This window comes from Haliaeetus albicilla, chromosome 13 (genome assembly GCF_947461875.1).
Source record: "Haliaeetus albicilla chromosome 13, bHalAlb1.1, whole genome shotgun sequence".
Lineage (NCBI taxonomy): Eukaryota > Metazoa > Chordata > Aves > Accipitriformes > Accipitridae > Haliaeetus > Haliaeetus albicilla.
In genome coordinates this window covers 40,054,350-40,071,550 of record NC_091495.1, presented here as the reverse complement: position 1 = coordinate 40,071,550, position 17,201 = coordinate 40,054,350, and the positions used below count along the sequence as shown (strand labels likewise).

General features: G+C 40.9%; 1 protein-coding gene across 5 annotated transcripts in view; it reads right to left on the bottom strand.

The window, feature by feature from the left end:
* The window catches only part of DOCK5 (dedicator of cytokinesis 5), a 113,456-nt gene that overhangs the window by 88,446 nt on the left and 7,809 nt on the right, over positions 1–17,201 (bottom strand). For 4 of the 5 annotated variants that reach the window (XR_011327594.1, XR_011327595.1, XM_069801058.1 and 1 more), the window contains exon 1: positions 814–1,043. The exons of the other annotated variant lie outside the window; for it this stretch is intronic. Coding sequence is in view for 2 of the 4 variants with exons in the window: in XM_069801058.1 (XP_069657159.1) it covers positions 814–856 (43 nt within the window). In the remaining 2 variants the exon portion in view is untranslated. Of the gene's footprint in view, positions 1–813; positions 1,044–17,201 lie in introns of those variants that run through there. 5 annotated transcript variants of the gene reach the window in all.

The window sequence follows — 17,201 nt, the reverse complement described above, 5'->3', positions numbered from 1 at the left end:
TTTTCAGTGTCAAACTCTCAAGAAAAGGAGAGCTTATCAGCGACACCATTGGTTATGTCTGCCCCTTGAGAAAAGCGAGCCTGCATTCAACAATCTCCTTTCAAACATAAAGGAGAGGACAGGGCAGAAGGTACAAGGTATCAGTCAAGCTTTTACCGTTCCTCCCCCTGTGACTGTCAGAATTTCCATCCCCTGCAAAGATGTCACCCACAGTCCTGAATTTGCTCATTACAACCTTCTTATCCTGTCATCACTTTTTCTAGCCGCATCTCCTTTGAGGGACAACAGTAGGCATTTTTTTGCTGCTAGGTTAGAGCACTCTTCACTGTAAAACATGCTGGAGAGGCACAATTATCAAGGTCAGTCCCGAACTTGCAGGATTCCAGAAACCCAAAGCTCCCCGGGCGTGCACTGGACACACACCACTGCCTCCATCGCGAAGGGTTCAAAGAGTGAACACCCGCCGCTGAAGCCTGAAAGTGGACGAGAGCACAAACTGAAAAAAGAATTGAGAAAGTGCGTGGCGGAGGAAGGGGTCAAGGGTGCGCTAAAGGAAAGGAACGACTCTGGCCGGGGGGGGGAAACAAAACGAACGTGCGGTGCCAGGGACACCGGGGACTCGGCAGCGGCGGAGCGGGGGAAGCAGAGCGCCGGGATCCGGGGGAGGGAGAGCCAGGAGACTCCCGGGGAGGGGACGCGGGGCCGGGGCGGGGGGGTTGGCGCAAAGGCAGGAGCGGAGGGGAGGGCCGGCACGGCGAGCGGGGAAGGGGCTCCCGGGGCGGGGGTGTCCGAGCGGCCCGGGCTGGCACTCACCGACCCCGTACTTCTCCCGCTTGGTGGGGATCCAGCGGGCCATGCCGGGTGGCGGCCGGGAGCTTCCCCCCCCCCGGCGGCTCGGCTCCGGCTCAGCGCGGCCGCTCGCCCGCAGCCGCCGCCGCCGCCCCGCCGCGCTGCCTGGGGCCGGGCGCCCCGGGCCGCTCCGCCATGCTACGAAAACTTCCCAGCAGCCGCCCAACTTTCCTGCCTCCCCCGCCGAGCCGAGCCGAGCCGAGCCTGAGCGGCGGAGAGGGAGGGAAGAAGGGAGGGAAGAAGGGAGGGAGGGAGGCGGCTCTCTCCGCCCCGGCGGGGATCACCTGCTCCCGGGCCGCCCCGCCCCGGGGAACCGACCCCGGCGCTCGTCGGGGCTGCTGCGAGGTGCTAATGGGGCACGGGGGAGAAAAGGAGACAGACGCTAATGGGGAGGGTGGGCGGCTACGGGTAACGGCTCCCGTTATTGCTACGGAATATACCGAGGTAGAAGCGCGCAGGGATTTTCCCGCTGTTGGCATAAATACAGATTTTTTTTAAAAAAAGTAATTCATTAATAACTAAGAAAACAAAAGGGTTATTTTAAAAGTACTCCAAGCATCTGGAAAAATCGTCACGGGACTGCACTTTGCAAAAGACGCAATGTTCTTGTTTGTAAGATTGACTCGGCCACTCGATGACGCAAACCTCCACTTGACTCTAGCGCTGTGAACTGGGACTTGATAAAAGTATTTCAAATTGGTGATATAGAGACGTAAGCTGTGTACGAACCTGGATCCTGCAAGGCCGGTCTGATGTTCGGGCCTGAACCAGACTGGCTGGCTTCTGTAGTTAGGTCAACTGTGGTGTGGCAAATTGGCTGGGAGAGGGATATTCAGTAACACCTACTACTTATGCCCTTAATTAAGCAGCATCATTGCAAATCGCAGTGGCAGATTCTTTACAAGACATTAGGTCCAAACTCAGGAGATCCAGGTTCTCATCATCTCTTCGGGGCTGTAAGTAACTAGATCTGATTTTTATTAGTGCCTGATCTTTGCTGTATGCCCATCTCCCATGGAAAGCAATGAGAACTCTGATCATTCAGAATATCTTAAAACCTAACCACCTGTTTAATTGCACTAAAGCATGAAAATCTGGGGAGACAATATTTTTTATTATTTTACATTACAAGTGAGAAGCACTAGGAGTAGCTCTATTGCTCAGATGTTCTGGTGCCCTGGGCAGATCACTCTCTATCTCTCCAATTCCCAGCCGACATCCCTCTTGCGTGTTCAGAACAGCTTTCCATACTATAGACTCTCCCACCTGTGTTTCTAGTAAGTTTAATTTGCCTTGATCTTTACTGGCGCCTCTAAGTGGCAGAGTAATATAAATAAGAATTAATTACTGGTAATTTGCCTTAACAAATAAACTTGTTCTTTGCAAGCAGAATTTTAAACATAAGGACACTTTATCACTATTAGCCACAGTATCATTGTACCATACTGTACAATATACTGGTTTTTTAACAATACGTGGTGATCTGTCATGTGTCAAGAATGTGTGGCCCATGAATTTGTTACACACACAGTGCGTTACTCATCTAGCTGTGATGTGCAGTAACGTTACACCCAGTTTCCACCAGGCGGCCAAACCCTTCTCTAAAATGATGTTTTTATCTGCTCCCAAGGGCTGCTGATGACATGACTGAGATGCTCCCAACTATATTCAGATATGTACATCTGAACCACTGAACATGCGAACACTGCGGCTTAGGGGTTAAATATGGACATGGGCTCTTTCAGTACTGAAATGGCACCTGAAGCTTCACCACAGAGTATGTCAATATGTAGAACAAGCTATAAGAAAAAAAGAAAAGATTTGCAAGCTGGAACTGGTTAACTCATTTGTTATTTATAAAACAATAATTCAACCCAGCCAACCATGATCAGATGGTGTTCTGGCACATATCTGAAAACCTACAGTTCCTCTAGCCAAAGATTTAGTAGTGCCACTAAACGTAGTCCTTGTAGTGTTTTTGTAGAGAGCTGAGAGCTCACAGAGAGTACAGGGCACTGCAGAGAGCCAGGCCCCTCACCACAGGATGGGGGCGTCCAAGCTTGCATGACGAGCAAATATTTAGATATTTTGCAAATCCTTTCCCTCTGGGAGATTCACCCAGACTTTTTTAATGGAAGCTTAACATTGCAAAGTGCTTTGAGACCTTAACACAAAGAGCAATGTAACTAGGCCATCAAGACAATTAAACAGGGTGACGGTTGTTACAGGCGTCTCTGCTCTGATCCTGGACCACCTGGATTCCAAAATACTCCCTGCTACAAATGGGATGTGGCTTTTCTGTGGCCATTTTGCAGCGTGTGGCAGAACAAGTGATGCAGAGAAGACTGCTTTTTTTGCATCACCCTGCATCCCCTTCTGTCCAGGGAATACTCCATCCGCCCCTGGCGGGCTGCTTTAGCAATGCCTGAAGTCTTAGTCTTGTAAAAGTTTCAGTGCTTTGAGCTAAATATTTCTCACTGCAATTCAAGGTGCTAAATTCCAAATTTAGTTACAATGACCCTCCTTAGAAAGAGAAAAACATCTGTTTCCTTTCTGGTAAAGATAGTTTTCTTTCTTTCCATTTTACTTATGCTTTGCCATGGATTTCTGTGGCATCTTCCCACATAAAGAAGAGAAACAGCTTGATGAGTAGTATCTTGTAGATGACAAGAGAGGGACTGTGCAACATGCTTAGATCTGAGGCCAGATTACTAAAGAAGAAAAGTATTCATGAAGACACTGAAATGACATTTTGAAAGACCACCTGTATTCTGGCTGCCAAGGTCTTTGGCTAGAGGTTCTCTAATCAAGAGTCTTACTGACAGCCTAGAACCTTGATTTTACTTTAAGATTCTTGATTTTGTAGTTAAGCTGGCTGAGCTGTGCCAGTATTTTCCAACCCAGGTAAAGCAAATTCTTGGCAGCAAATGAAAAACAGAGAAAAGCATGAAAGATAGACAAGTAGTAACTAGAGTAGCTGGTTTTATTACTGAAGTAGGGAAAGTTGGTGAATGATTGGTTAAATATAATGATTTGCAAATGTCAGGGGCACATGAAGGAAGCAATCTCAGATATCACTGAAAGTAGATTTTATTTCAGAAAGCCTTTTATTTAATTTTATAATATTACCAAATAAATTCTTTTCCCTCTGTCTTTCTTTTAATGCTGAAGTGTTGTTTAACCAGGGCCATTAATGGTGCACAGTCTGGACCCTCTTCTTCTCTGCCCCAAAGAGGAGCAGGATAGATAGTTAAATTCTAATTGAGGCTATATCAGAGATTAACTCGTTTTACATAAATACCACATCAAAACCACAACACTGAGGTCAGGTTACAGATTCAGAGCTGGAGAGAATTTGGGTGACTAAGGTTCATTCACATTTTTAGTGCACTAAGAAAGTCGTATTACCCCATGGTCTTATTTGCAAATTATCAGACTGCTGAAGTAAAACCTTTATCTAAACTTAGCATTTCAACATGTGAAGTTAACAGGGTCATTAAAAAGAAGCCCGTGTCTTAGAAACATTTCTGAACTACTAACTGCACCTCTTTTTTTTGGTGGACTAACTGAAGTTTAAGAAACGTAGTTCTAGTGCCCTCCTGTGTTCCAAGTAAGAACTACAATAGCTGAATTGTAGCCTCCATTGAATTAATGGAAAAGACAAGGAAAAAAAAGTTTTCCCTGGGATAACACTTAAGAACTCTTCTAGTCACAAGCCTGGATCCTATCTAGCTAGGTTCTGTGCATACACAAACAAAAAAGATGGCACTTGAATCAAGTGGTTGGTTGACATTTAAAGCAAGAGAAAGGACATGGAAACAGCATGGAGAAAAACATAAAATAACAAAACCATGCTGTTCAGCAAGACAGTGAGTGGTTTTAGCACACCAACTAAAAAACTACTACTATTACAACTAAAGCCATCTGTTCATTAATTTAATAAGACAGTCCTTCTAGCCAATGAATGATGAGGTCTGGTTAAGAATTGGACTCTTATTTTCCAATCACCAGCAGAAACCACAAATAAAAAGCAGCCGAGTAAGCAAGATAAGCAATTAAATATGCAAATGCATAGATACACCACAAATTGGAGAAAACAATGTTTTTTTCCATCTGCCTGTACATGTTTTATCATGGAACAATATTTAACATATTATCTGAAAATCTCATAGCCCAGATATATTATAGCTGAATATTTCACTGCACATTTTGTTACCCAAATAAGGCAAACGCTTGTATGATAATGCTAGTTTTGTTACTTAGTTTGCATTACCCTATTGTCAGTTCATTTTGTTGTTCTGTTAAAGTAACAGCGATATTTGTAAACAATTTTTCAACAAAACCACTATTTACCTGCCATAAATTTCACTGGCACTCTCTTTTTTTTCTGCATTATTCTGCACCAGCACAGCTGTGAGAAAGGGCAAACCATTCATTAACTAAACTGAGGTGTACAGCTACTAAAACTTACCTTCTGATTATCGCATGGACAATGACAAACTTGTACGGAAGTACTTTCTCCTATATACAGCTAAAGAGTAAGCAAAAGACTGTGTAACCAACACCATCTCATGCATTATTGCAAGATCTCTCTCTTCTGCAAATATATTTCAGTATGTTCCATCTTCCTGCAGTGATGGAAGGAAATAATTTCTTCATTGGAAGAAATATATAGCAGCTCTGTGCACACCTCATTGACCCAAGGTCTAACATGAATGGGTGTTCACTGTTCCCTTGTTTTATTTATATACAGTACAAATTGCTTCTTAAGCAGGGTATATAGTATTACTCTGAATAGGACAGAGTAACAAATTCCCCAGGAGGCTAACTGCATATGATAACACACCGTTATCCTTCATGGTATTCTACGCTGACAAACAAGCAGAACTGTGGGTAAACAATGTTTCTGAGAAGACCAGTAACGGAGAAGATGCTATGTACAAGTTGTTGCTTTTGTGTAAAAATACCAAAAGCAATTACATGATTTGGACAGGAGATTTCCTGTCCAAAACCGATATATGTCTTGAGGACAGATTTGTAAAGGTATTTAGATGCTTAATGATGCTGAAAGGTGCCTAGTAGGAATTTAAAACTACCTTAATTCCTGTTGAAATTAATGTAGGAACAGTGAGTTTCTCAGAAAGCCATTCAGGCTTAGATTTGCTAGGGTATGTCTAAGTTAATAAAGACCCAACGTTGCATGTCCCCAGCACTGTGCCACACAAGATTATCAGCTCAAATTCAGAAGCTGTGTAGATACTGTCTTCACATGGCTTACTCAGTTGGGTTCAGCAACGTTCAAAATCTCCCAGTTTTAATGAATTCAAGATCTGCAATCAAATAATAGGCAGGCACAGATTTCTTGGGGAGGTCAAGAGGACTTTAATTCCCCTTATCAGCAGCAACTGGCATGACTAGTACCCCTAGAAGGGACATGTCTGCAGACACAGTGCTATGTAGTTCCCCTGGATTCCCTGCACGTCAGCCCTGCATTTCTGCAGTCCAAATGGGGTAGAGCTGTTGATTCCAATACAATTTTGCCACTGCTGAGTTGTGGTAATACGGTGCTGAGTAAGGTAATAGTTTGTTAGACAGGTTTATCACTTTTTCTCAGGAGAAATTCTTGATGAAATGTAATCATCTCTGTTTCATGATTTTGTGAAGATTTTTCCAAAGCCATCTGACTACTGAAACCTGACTCCTTTTCAATTAAACAGGAATGGGGACTACAAGAGCCCTTAGGCAGCTTTGAAAATTTCTGCCTTGATGTATCCTTAAGTCAGAAGAACAGGTTCTGAGTAATCAGTTAGTTGGCGTTTCCATTTTAATAGCTTTGTATTTTTATGTCTGAGTTTATTAAAATTTCAAAGCTTAGCTTCTCTACCCCTCCTCCATCTGTTTCTTTTTAAGGAAAGACAGAAGAATCTTCCCATCTAGTCTGCATTTTATCCAGATGGTAATCTCTCCCTTTGTTCAGGCATGAATTCTATCCATGCAAATCAAAGCATCAATCATGCAATCAACTTTTGCATTAGTTGCAAAGCTCAGTAGGGTATTTGCTTCATTAGAAAATGCAAGGTGTAAAACCACAGCTGCAACACTTAAGAGTATGTTCAATGCTGCAAATGCCAGCACGATGTATGCCTTTGCTTACTTATCTCCACCTACTCAATGTGAGAAGGCCAATACCTCACTCCTGTAGGTAATGTTGAGTCCCAAATCCAATATTCCTGAAATGAAACACAATGGGAAGTGATACCTCAAGTGGTAGAGCATTCAGAGATCTCACTTGTAAAATTGCTTTTAACTATCTTCATCATCTATAATTCACTTAAGTCCATTTATTGCTGCCACATGCACTGAGAAAGAGCCTCGTGGGCCAGCAGCAAATTCAACTCTTCAGCTCATGAATGAATAACTGCTGGAAGCCAGACTTTATTATTCATATTAGTAATTCATTCAGTGGTCATGATCCTCAATTGATGTAAATCAGTACAGCCTCACTGAAAGAAATTGTTTTGCTTGCTTTTCACCCAAACATTGGTCTCAGGAATGTCAAAAAGGGTTGTGATATTAATTTCAGTTGGAGATCATCTGACTGATGTATTTCAAGTCATGATGCCAAGACCTTTCCCAACAGCTGGATATTAAGTTGTTTTATCTTGCTTTTGAGCTTCTTTTAAAAAGGTCAGCAGAAGGCATAGGCAGAGGTTATCTTGCAATTCCCTTTGTCTGAAAGACTGCTGCCTGTTTGATGAAGGTTTTGCAAGTCAGTGGCCTTAGGTAAAATTTCATAATCAAAATGCTAGACTGGAATTTGTGGCTATTTCTAGGGAATAACAGAAAGTTTGACAGAAATAGACCTTCAGTACTTCAAGCTTTTATTACAAAATCTGTGAAGATAAAGATCTCTATTACCTTGTCCTGTCAACAACTGATCTGATGAGGTATGAGCTACCCAAATGAAGCCTGCCATAAAACTATGTGAGCAAAGTCAGCAGATTTAAGGAAACAGCAGAATACACAGTCAGCTGCTTTAAATGAGCAGTTCTCCACCAATGTCAGTGTTTCTACGATTTACATTAACTGAGGTTCTGATCCTATTGCCAGAGTGGCAGACACAAGATCTCTTTAGTAGGTGACTGAAACAGACCAGAAACTTCCGCAAGAAATGACCATTATCAACTCATCCTTAGATCATTAGAGAAGGAAATCTCTGTATGTGTCTGAGTCTTGTATCTACTTAAACTCTGGGTTATTTAAAACTCCCTCAGCTACTGACTTGAGCTTTACAAATTAAGAATGATGAAAAGCAAACAGCAAATAACTCTTCCTTCAAAAATACTGAAGTCACTTCCTTTCCATTTTTCACAGTAAATCAGCCTAAAGAACAGGCCCAGGAAAATAAAGAAAATGAGCTTAAAGGAACTGATTTCACTGGTTTTTAAAAGGAGACTTGAACTCATAGAGGAAGAACAGTTGAGGTGGCATTGCTGTTTATATTCCATGGCTAACTGCTGTGAAGGGAAAAGCAAAATCTCATTTTTTTTCAATCTTTGTGTTAAACAAATTTTCAGAGCTTGGGACATAGCCTGGGGATTCCAAATTCCCACACTCTGTTTCAATCATTGTATTTTATTCTTTTGCTGTTTTATCAAAGAGCATTTAATGCTGGAGGAAGAACTCTATAAATTCAAGAAAGATCGTTTTCACAACTGGTGGGTTGATTTAAACTCCTCTCTCTCAAACTGGTACATGTCTATGAAAAAGCTGTAATACTGACGGCTTTTCTTCCATCTAGTTGTTGATTTCCACAGAACTAAATAGTCATAGGCTTATGTTTTCAGCCCCTTGTTCCTAACTATATTAAAAGACATATTCACACTCTAATACTGTTTTCTATGTAAGCAATTGCATATAGCAGCTCCCTGAATGGTTTGAAACTGTGAAAAGGAAGCATAGAATTCTGCTAGATTTGGAACAGCAAAAAAGTGTCCCCAGGGCAGTATCTGTTTTATGACACCATTCACACCATGAATATGCCTGGGCCCCCTTGTGCTATCTGACTGAATAATTATTGTGAAGATAAATGTTTTGTAGAAATGTATTGCTGATAAAATACTTAATTTCAATGCCAACGTGCTGTGGGGTTTATTATGTTATATTGTTCCCATTTACTATGGAAAATTAAACCAGTTTTATAATCAGTGAGATATAACAGAGCTCAGTTAATTTCCTGATAGAAGAATAAACTGTGTTATTGCTGCTATTGTAGCATTCTTCACCCACGCGTAAGAGACATTTCATTGCAAAAGACTAAAGGATAAAGGAAAAGATTACTGAATGCATAATTATTCTACATTTACAATGCATGGAACAGCCAAGGAAAGCTGTGATGAAAGTTTGTTCTAGCACTAAGAACAGATAGAAAGGTGTTTTGCCAACACTTGAGCTGAGAGACAAAGTCAGTATTTAATGGTCAGACTAACTTTAGTAAGATTAATATTTCAGCAAAATTCTTGGTGTAACAGCATGAACTGCAAGTAGTGTTAATCAATGAAGGATACATTTTGCTCTAGCCAGTAGTTAGTATCTTAGACAGAAACTCTGCTTATTTACACCAGTATGAATCCAGGTTGAGTTTTTATCTTTCTTATTGCTGCTTCTCTGCTATCACGTAGACCAGAACCATCAACTGGAGCCACTATGGCACAACTGCAATAAAACAAGTACCAAGAGGCTTGCAAACCCTGAATTTATATTCTACTTTTGTGCCAGTAATCCTGCTCCTCCCTCCTTTTTGAGATCATGTGAAAGATTAAAAGGAGGAAGTGCTGGCAGGCATTTTCATTAAGAATCACTGGCTAATTCCAAAGTGCCTATTAGTAGAAGCCCTCTTGCAATGCCTGTGGTATCTATCCATCACAGCTGAATCATGGATATCGACTATTTTATATTTAATGTATCTCTTACATCTTTAATGTCTGAAGAGCTTGTTCCCGAAAGTGTCCTCAGCAGGGGGTAGTGTGGTCAGATTTAATCAAAATTTCCAAGGCTGGAAATGAGCTTCCAATAATTCTTAGGAGTTGTCTTCAGCTGACTACAATCAATTAATTCCTTTTTTAAAAGCAGTACTCTTCTTCTTCCTCTGCTCCAGGGAAGTCTATATGAAAAGTATTACTACAAAATCAAGCCTCTGATTTTGGCAGTCAGGATACCAGAAAGCTAAAAACACCTATTTAAGTTGGAACCCTGTTACATGCAGGAGTAGAGTGTTTTTTCCTAAGGAGTTCAGATACATTTTATAAAAAGCAATGATTGTTTTGCCTTGGTTTGGAGGTTGCTTCCTTACAAAAAAAGTCACAGACATTTGCTTGGTGATGGGGAGATGTAGATTCAGATGGACAGAGAACAGCAACAGCAGAAGGATCTGACTCTGATCTCACAGGAGTTTGATGCCTTCTTGTCTCTACTCTCCTATGTAATTATTCCTCAAATAATAAATCAATGCTGATAAAAAGAAAAATCAAGTCAAGATCTTAGAACTGATGAGCTCGAGCTAATACTAAATGCTGCAATTTCTAGACCTAATCACAAACAATAAAGGCACCTAGGAAGTCACCCAATCCAATACCCAGATACGTATTTTGTGGCTCAGACTAATCTCCACTTAGTATGGACCTATAAAGATGTGGATATGCTTTATTTTGTTGCAAAAAACTAATGGTTATATGCAACTCTTCAGAAGCACTAATCTACAACTTAAGGGTTCTGGATACAGCATATTCTTTGCATCCTCAATAAAGACAACCCCCCTATATTTTACTTGCAGGGCTTGATTTATTTGCATAAGCAGCTTAGAGATCTTTATAGGTAATGCTCTGAACAAGCACGAAGTTTTATTAAGTGATGCACACTTTAGAACAAAAAAAATAGACTGTATGCTTCTTATGACTCAGTTCCATTTGCATAGGAATAAATGAGCACACGAATGATACATTCCTAGCCCTAAGAACTTCTCCATTCACCTAATATTGACTCTTTTTATGAGTTTTATCTAATTTTTTTCTTCAACTTTCTTATTTCCCTTTTCTTCCACTGAAAAAGAGGAAAGGGACATATTCACAATATGAAGACCCAAAAGTGAGAAACAATACCAATACAATAATCACTTTTCCTAGGGTACTGCCTGATGCATGCAGTACTGCTGATAAGAGACTGTCTTCAGCGCTTTAAACGTCCTCTGTGTATGACAATTCTCTCTGCCTTGAAACAGGCTTTCCTTTTTAAAGGAAATTTCTTGTAATGTCTCATGCAGTTTTCATTCTCCAGAGGTGGAATACTTCTCCTCTTGGGAACCCCTCCATTCTGGAAATAAAAGTTTAGAAGACATTCAAAGCTTTGCACCTCTCTTGCATATGTAGACCTTCAAGAGAATACGCTGGCTCTGTGCAGTGCATCAGTCACATGATATAATATACGGAATGTAGAGCTTTTTTCTTTTATAAAGGAGACCAAAACAGAGAAAAAAAGGAAGCAAAGTATGCTTGGTTCTCACTGCTTGCAGGAATGGGGTGGAACAGGCAAAATAATGAATACCTATGAGCAGTATAGTCTAGAGGTGTGAAGACCTCTGGCATTAACCCTTAGGGTATCTCTTAACTTACCCACTGCTGCTCATGGCTGTGCTATGTACTGCCTTCTTCCCCTCCCTTCCCCATACAAACCTAACAAAAGGGGTACAGAGCTTGAATGCAGACTTTCTGCCAGTAACATTTACAGACACGCTCTTTGGTGTCTTGATGCTCCTATAGCATGATGTTTGTTCTAACAAAGAATCCATTTGATTGTGTCATCCCTCCAGAAAAGCAATTTTTACAACTGTACTGGGAGGGAAAAATCTCTGCTATGGGGAAATGGAGATCAGTACTGAGGGCTGTGGAGATCCTAAATCCCTAGGAGTGGGAATTAATGACAAATATATCAAAGTTTAAGAAAAGACTCACTAAATACCAAAATCAAAGGCAAGCACCAGGATGTGAGGAGTAGGATGGTATTAGAAATGCTTTCCTTCAAAAGGCCTAAGCCTACAGCCCTCACTTGGGAGTGGATATTCTCCATAAAAAGAGATCTACAAATGTTTTATCTCAGGGGAAGTCCTCAAGGTTACTGCAGCCCCAAATGTTTGCGAGAAGACGCTATTACATATGTTAAACACTAGATGCCACTAAGAGATCAGCGTGGAAAACAATAGTGCTAGCCCAGACTCAGCAGGGAGTAGCCCAACCTCTGGTAGGAGAGAATGCTCTTCGCTGCAGAACGGAAACAGCCCTGGACTATTTTATGGCAAGGCTACAGCACAGTTTGTGATATCTGGGACCAATGGGCTGGTTCCTTGCCAGCAGTAAAAGCAAAGCAAATGAAAACAGCTCCACATAAATCCATGAAGAAGGAGCAATTTGCACAACTGAAGAGTTAGTGTGGAGTATTTCGGTTTCTGCAAAGTTATTTCCTACTAAAGTCCTTGCCTGCCTCAAATATTTCTGCAGCAGATATCAACAGCAAACAAGAAGAGATTTAATCTTCTACATGAAAAACTACCTCCTCCTCCAATACAGAGACATAAGATGAAATAATATTTTCATTCAGTTATGCTCTTGGTATTTGCTGCGTGAGAACAAAAAGTGCATTTGCAGAGTCATATTCTGTAAGGATTCTCTATAGATATGCACATGAACTACAACTCAAAACACCTTAACTTTTCAAAGCCATACGTGGCAGTCTAAAATTTTAAAAGTGATCAAGTGGTCATTGGATTTTTAAAATCCACTCTGAAGACAATCTTCACAGTAATCTAATAAATACCCTCTGCAGGCTTCCCCCTGTATACTATGCCAATCCCATTTTATTCTGAAGATGTCATACTTTTTTTTTTTAGTAAAACTTCATATTCTGAGTAACTGGGAGCCCAGAAGAACCAGAAGTCACTGGCTGAGTGGTAACTCACTACAGTAGTTCGCTCCACAGGTCCTACAGGAACTGGGAACCACTGCCTTGCATAGAATAGTATTTTGCTCTGTGAAGACAGCGGCCCTGCCACTTTGCTATGCACAGAAGTTGTCATCAGGTGACAAGCAGTCACTTGTTCCTGTAGGGAAACAGCTATTGGTGTGCTGAGATCCATGCCCTCAGCACGTACCAAGCATCCAACACCAGCACTGTTTATAACCCCACTCTCTAGCCAGGCCAAGCATCATGTTTTTCACTTCTCTATGCAGCCAGGAAACCTAAGACACAGTCTATCCCTGCAATAGCATAATGTAGCTCACTCACAAGGGGAACACATTGACAAGCCACTCTATTTCTGTTCCTCAGGAGTGTGCCTGGACTGACGTCAGATCACTGTTGCCAGGCTTTTAGAAATATATCCACTGCCTGTAGCAAAGCAGAATCAACCAACCAAGCAAAAGAAAGTAAAATTACTTGCTGGCAACTAGTAACTCTCTGTAGTAGGTAAGAAAAAGCTTCCCTCTGTCTTCCTATTCATCTGAATTTTAATTAGTGAGTTCAGTATAGACATGGAAGAGGAACAGATTGTCAATACCCTGCCCAAGTAATTCAGCCCAAATAATACTTATCTCTAACACAGCAGTCTAAGAACATTAACTAATTTGTTCTTCAAAACTGCACCACAAGAAAGGCAGGAAGACTTGATTACATTATTGCTTTACTGACATCAAAGACTAATCAGAGTAAGACAAAGTGCTTGATCCAACACCAGCTTTCAGGGTGGAGGATTAAGTACTGTGGGATTCCAGAATCAGGCACATGTTCTTTTATAAGCCTATGCAGTAACAGAAATAGAGAGATGACAGCCTTTAGCCTGGAACATTAGTTCAGTCTTGAGATACAGAGACTTACTTAAACTACTTAAGAAATGGGAAAAAACCCCACAAAACTGCCTTTTGTCCTAAGAGAAAATACGTGCATTTCTTAAGTGTGCTTGTGTGCAATCTGTAATTACTAGTCCAAAGTCTGCATTAGAAAGCAAATGAGAATGCTGGATCTCAGTTGCTGTAAATCAGCACCACTCTGCTGCCTTCAATGACATGCTGACACTGCTCAGGCCTTTGAATGTTTCTCACATCTTAAGATATAAATCCATCAGTTAAGGGACCAGCTCTGAATCTTTTCAGTTTGGTGATTCAGCTCTCTTTGGTTTCAGTGAGTACCAGATGGGATGACTGATTCATAGGTAGCAGCTGAATGTATTGTTTTATGGGACGGAAGGCAGAAGCAGACTTGGTCTGCAATTTGATGAAGCCACCCCCAGCCCTATGAACATGGAAACTGTTTCAGCACTGCAGGAAACAGGCTGATCTCCTGGTGAGGTGCATGGTTGTCTTCCCTGGGCTAAGGGACTCTGCATTCTTTCTTCTAAGATAGAAAAGGAAAATTCATATAGCCTTATCTATCAGTTGGCTACTTCCAGTTTTTGCCTACTTAGGAAATGTTAGTTAGATTCATATGCAAGTAGTGATTAGAAAATACACTGTAAGGAACAGTTCTTCACCGGGCTAGAGTCTCCATTCTGAGAGGGATCTCCTGCAAAAGACTCAAGGCTATGTACTCATACTGCAGTCAATACGTTTAATTTTTTATACAAGTATTCCAGTCATTAACAGGACTGCTGTAGTAGTACATAGTACACAGACTGCTGTAGTAGTATAATTAGCCAATATAAAATCTTCCAAATTTTGTTCAAAAGAAATCAAGGACTAAAAAAGACCCACCTCTTAATAATACACTGCCAGAGATGGTGCAATTCAGCAAAGCTCTACTAATGGGAAAAGAACAGCAAGAGTTTATATCACCCAAGCTCTAAAACCCAGGCATTATTCCCTTCTTGTAACACAGCAGAAGGAATGCAGGACAAATCTGGATCACCTTGAGTGGTATAGAGAAAAACATACCAGCACAGTGAGTCCTGGCAGATACAGTCCACTTGAGGATCAAGAAGAGTATATACCTAAAAATGTTCCAGCTCTCTATTTACGTCAGTTCTGGCAAGCTTGCTTCTCTAAGATTACATAAGATTAATGCATTCATATGATGTATTGTCTCATCCACCACTGCTTTAAGGCTGCCACAGTTTCATACTAGTATCCTTTCTCCTTTCCTTTTCTTTTCCTGTCACCTGCAGAACTAGCATTTCAGAGGCCAACAGAGTAAGATCCTTTCCTGTTCTTTCCCCTCCATGCAAAATCCAGCCCAGCAACTTCACATTGGCTTTCAGGCCACCCCTTCATGATTCTGCTGAATCTCTGGCTTGTGAGGAAAAGGACATGATCACGAACAAAGCATCTGGTACTTTTCTGGTTTGAACTGTGCTGTAGGATCTATGTCTGGTATATAAACTGCTGAATCATTGTTTCTATCAGGTCAGTCAACAAATTTAAGATGAGAATGTGGCTAAATCTGTTATTAATAGCTAAATTGCAGTAAGTTTAAGGGTCTGGAAGAATCCATGCTGTAAATCCCAACTTCAAGACTTCATATGTCTATGTGTCAGAGATTATTTTAGCTCTGATCCCACCTGCTGCAGATCACTGCATTCCCTGAAAAAGATCACTTGGAAGTTGTCTGTGTCAGGCAGGGCTGCTTTCTTACTGTGGACTGGCACTTGGTGGCACTAGAGCTCATGGAAGTGAAAGTAAAGATACAGATGAATCAGCAGCATTTCACTGTTCCTTAATTGATGCACAGTGTCGTCTAAAACTGTTTGCTCTGTAACATCGCCCAATAAGCTCTGAAGTCTGGCTCTGCACTTTCTTTGAAAATATGTGTGCTGTGTAATTCTAAGTGAAATTCTGTCTGCTTATAGTTTTCTGCGATCTTCTCTGAAGTCTCCACGGGATTTAGAATTGTGAATTCTCACGTCATCAGAAGAAATGGAACAACTTATCTCATTTCCAGTGCCAAAAGTACAGTGAACACTTCACAGACAAGCAGAAATTATGTCTGCCATGTTACAATTACAGAGGCTGATCTTGCAATCAGTCCTTAATATTAGCAGGAAGCCTGATCAGTTTTATCTGGATTCCACATATTCTGCAGGAGCCCATGCATACAAATGAGCTAGCAGCATGAATCTGTAAGAATGTGCAAGTTGCTATTAAACCGATATCCTAAATTATAGTTTTGTTTTGGTTAAGTATTACCTTTCGATTTAGGTTAACAAAACATCTGCCACTACTTCAGTTTCTTAGAAGAAAGATCAAGTCTTAGATACATATTATGTTCAAAACCTCAATTAAAAAAGGAGGACATTTGAGCATGAAACAGCAAGTAACATTTGGTGACATTGGAACTCTTCTTATAGCAGGACTTTGTGTCAGAATAGTAATAAATTACAAGGTAGGCTAAGAAAGTGTCGTCTTTTTACATAAAAATAACTGCAAACGCTGTCTACCAAGTTTGCAATACACAAATTCACAAGATTTAAATATGGTATTTCTGTTATGGATGGATGTTTTTACATGAAGAGAACAAGCACTCAGGATACTACGGAAAGCCTCGTGTAACTAAACCAATACCCCATCAATGACTGCCCAGCACAGTAGAGCTAGCACTGCAGTTGTGAAGGCAGAGTATACAATTTCAAAACCACTTCTGTCTTTTCACCCTCTAAAAACTGCTTCTCAGTCCTTTTAAAAGCCAGCGGCTTTTATGACTACATGTAAAATGAGGTTAAGGGACTGTTAAAAATCTCAAGGAAATTCAACAGCCTAATAATCTCCTTCTTCTACGTGCCAAATTGATTTAGCAACATTCAGCAACTGCTGCAGAAAATGTTTGATGACCATGTGAAGTTACTAACAGGGCAGCATGCTACAGAATGCTGAAATCTCTGGCTAGCTCCTTTTTATATACAAGAGAACCTTTTCACTCACTAAAGCAGCACAGAATCGGTGTAAAAGTTTTTTTGGACTAAGTCAAGTCACGGGTGACTAGGCTGGGGATATATGTTGTACAAAGTTTCCCACCCTTCAGGGGCTAATTGTCGGTTTCAGATTAACAGCCATATTAGCACTCTGTCTGAATATGGTCACTATCTCCAATTATCATTAAATAATGAGGGTTAACAAGACAGACAGTCAGAGCCCAATTTAAACCTCACTGCAGCAAAGACTGCAGCAAGTGGATTGGACACACCCTATTAAAGATGCAGTACATCATTTCTGCCCTTCAAGCTTACTTCATCCCCTTTGCTGCAATGCTGTCGACAAACACAAAGCTTAACTCTTGTTAGAGCAAACTGCCTCAAAAAAGCAGGCATCAAATTGTGCAGT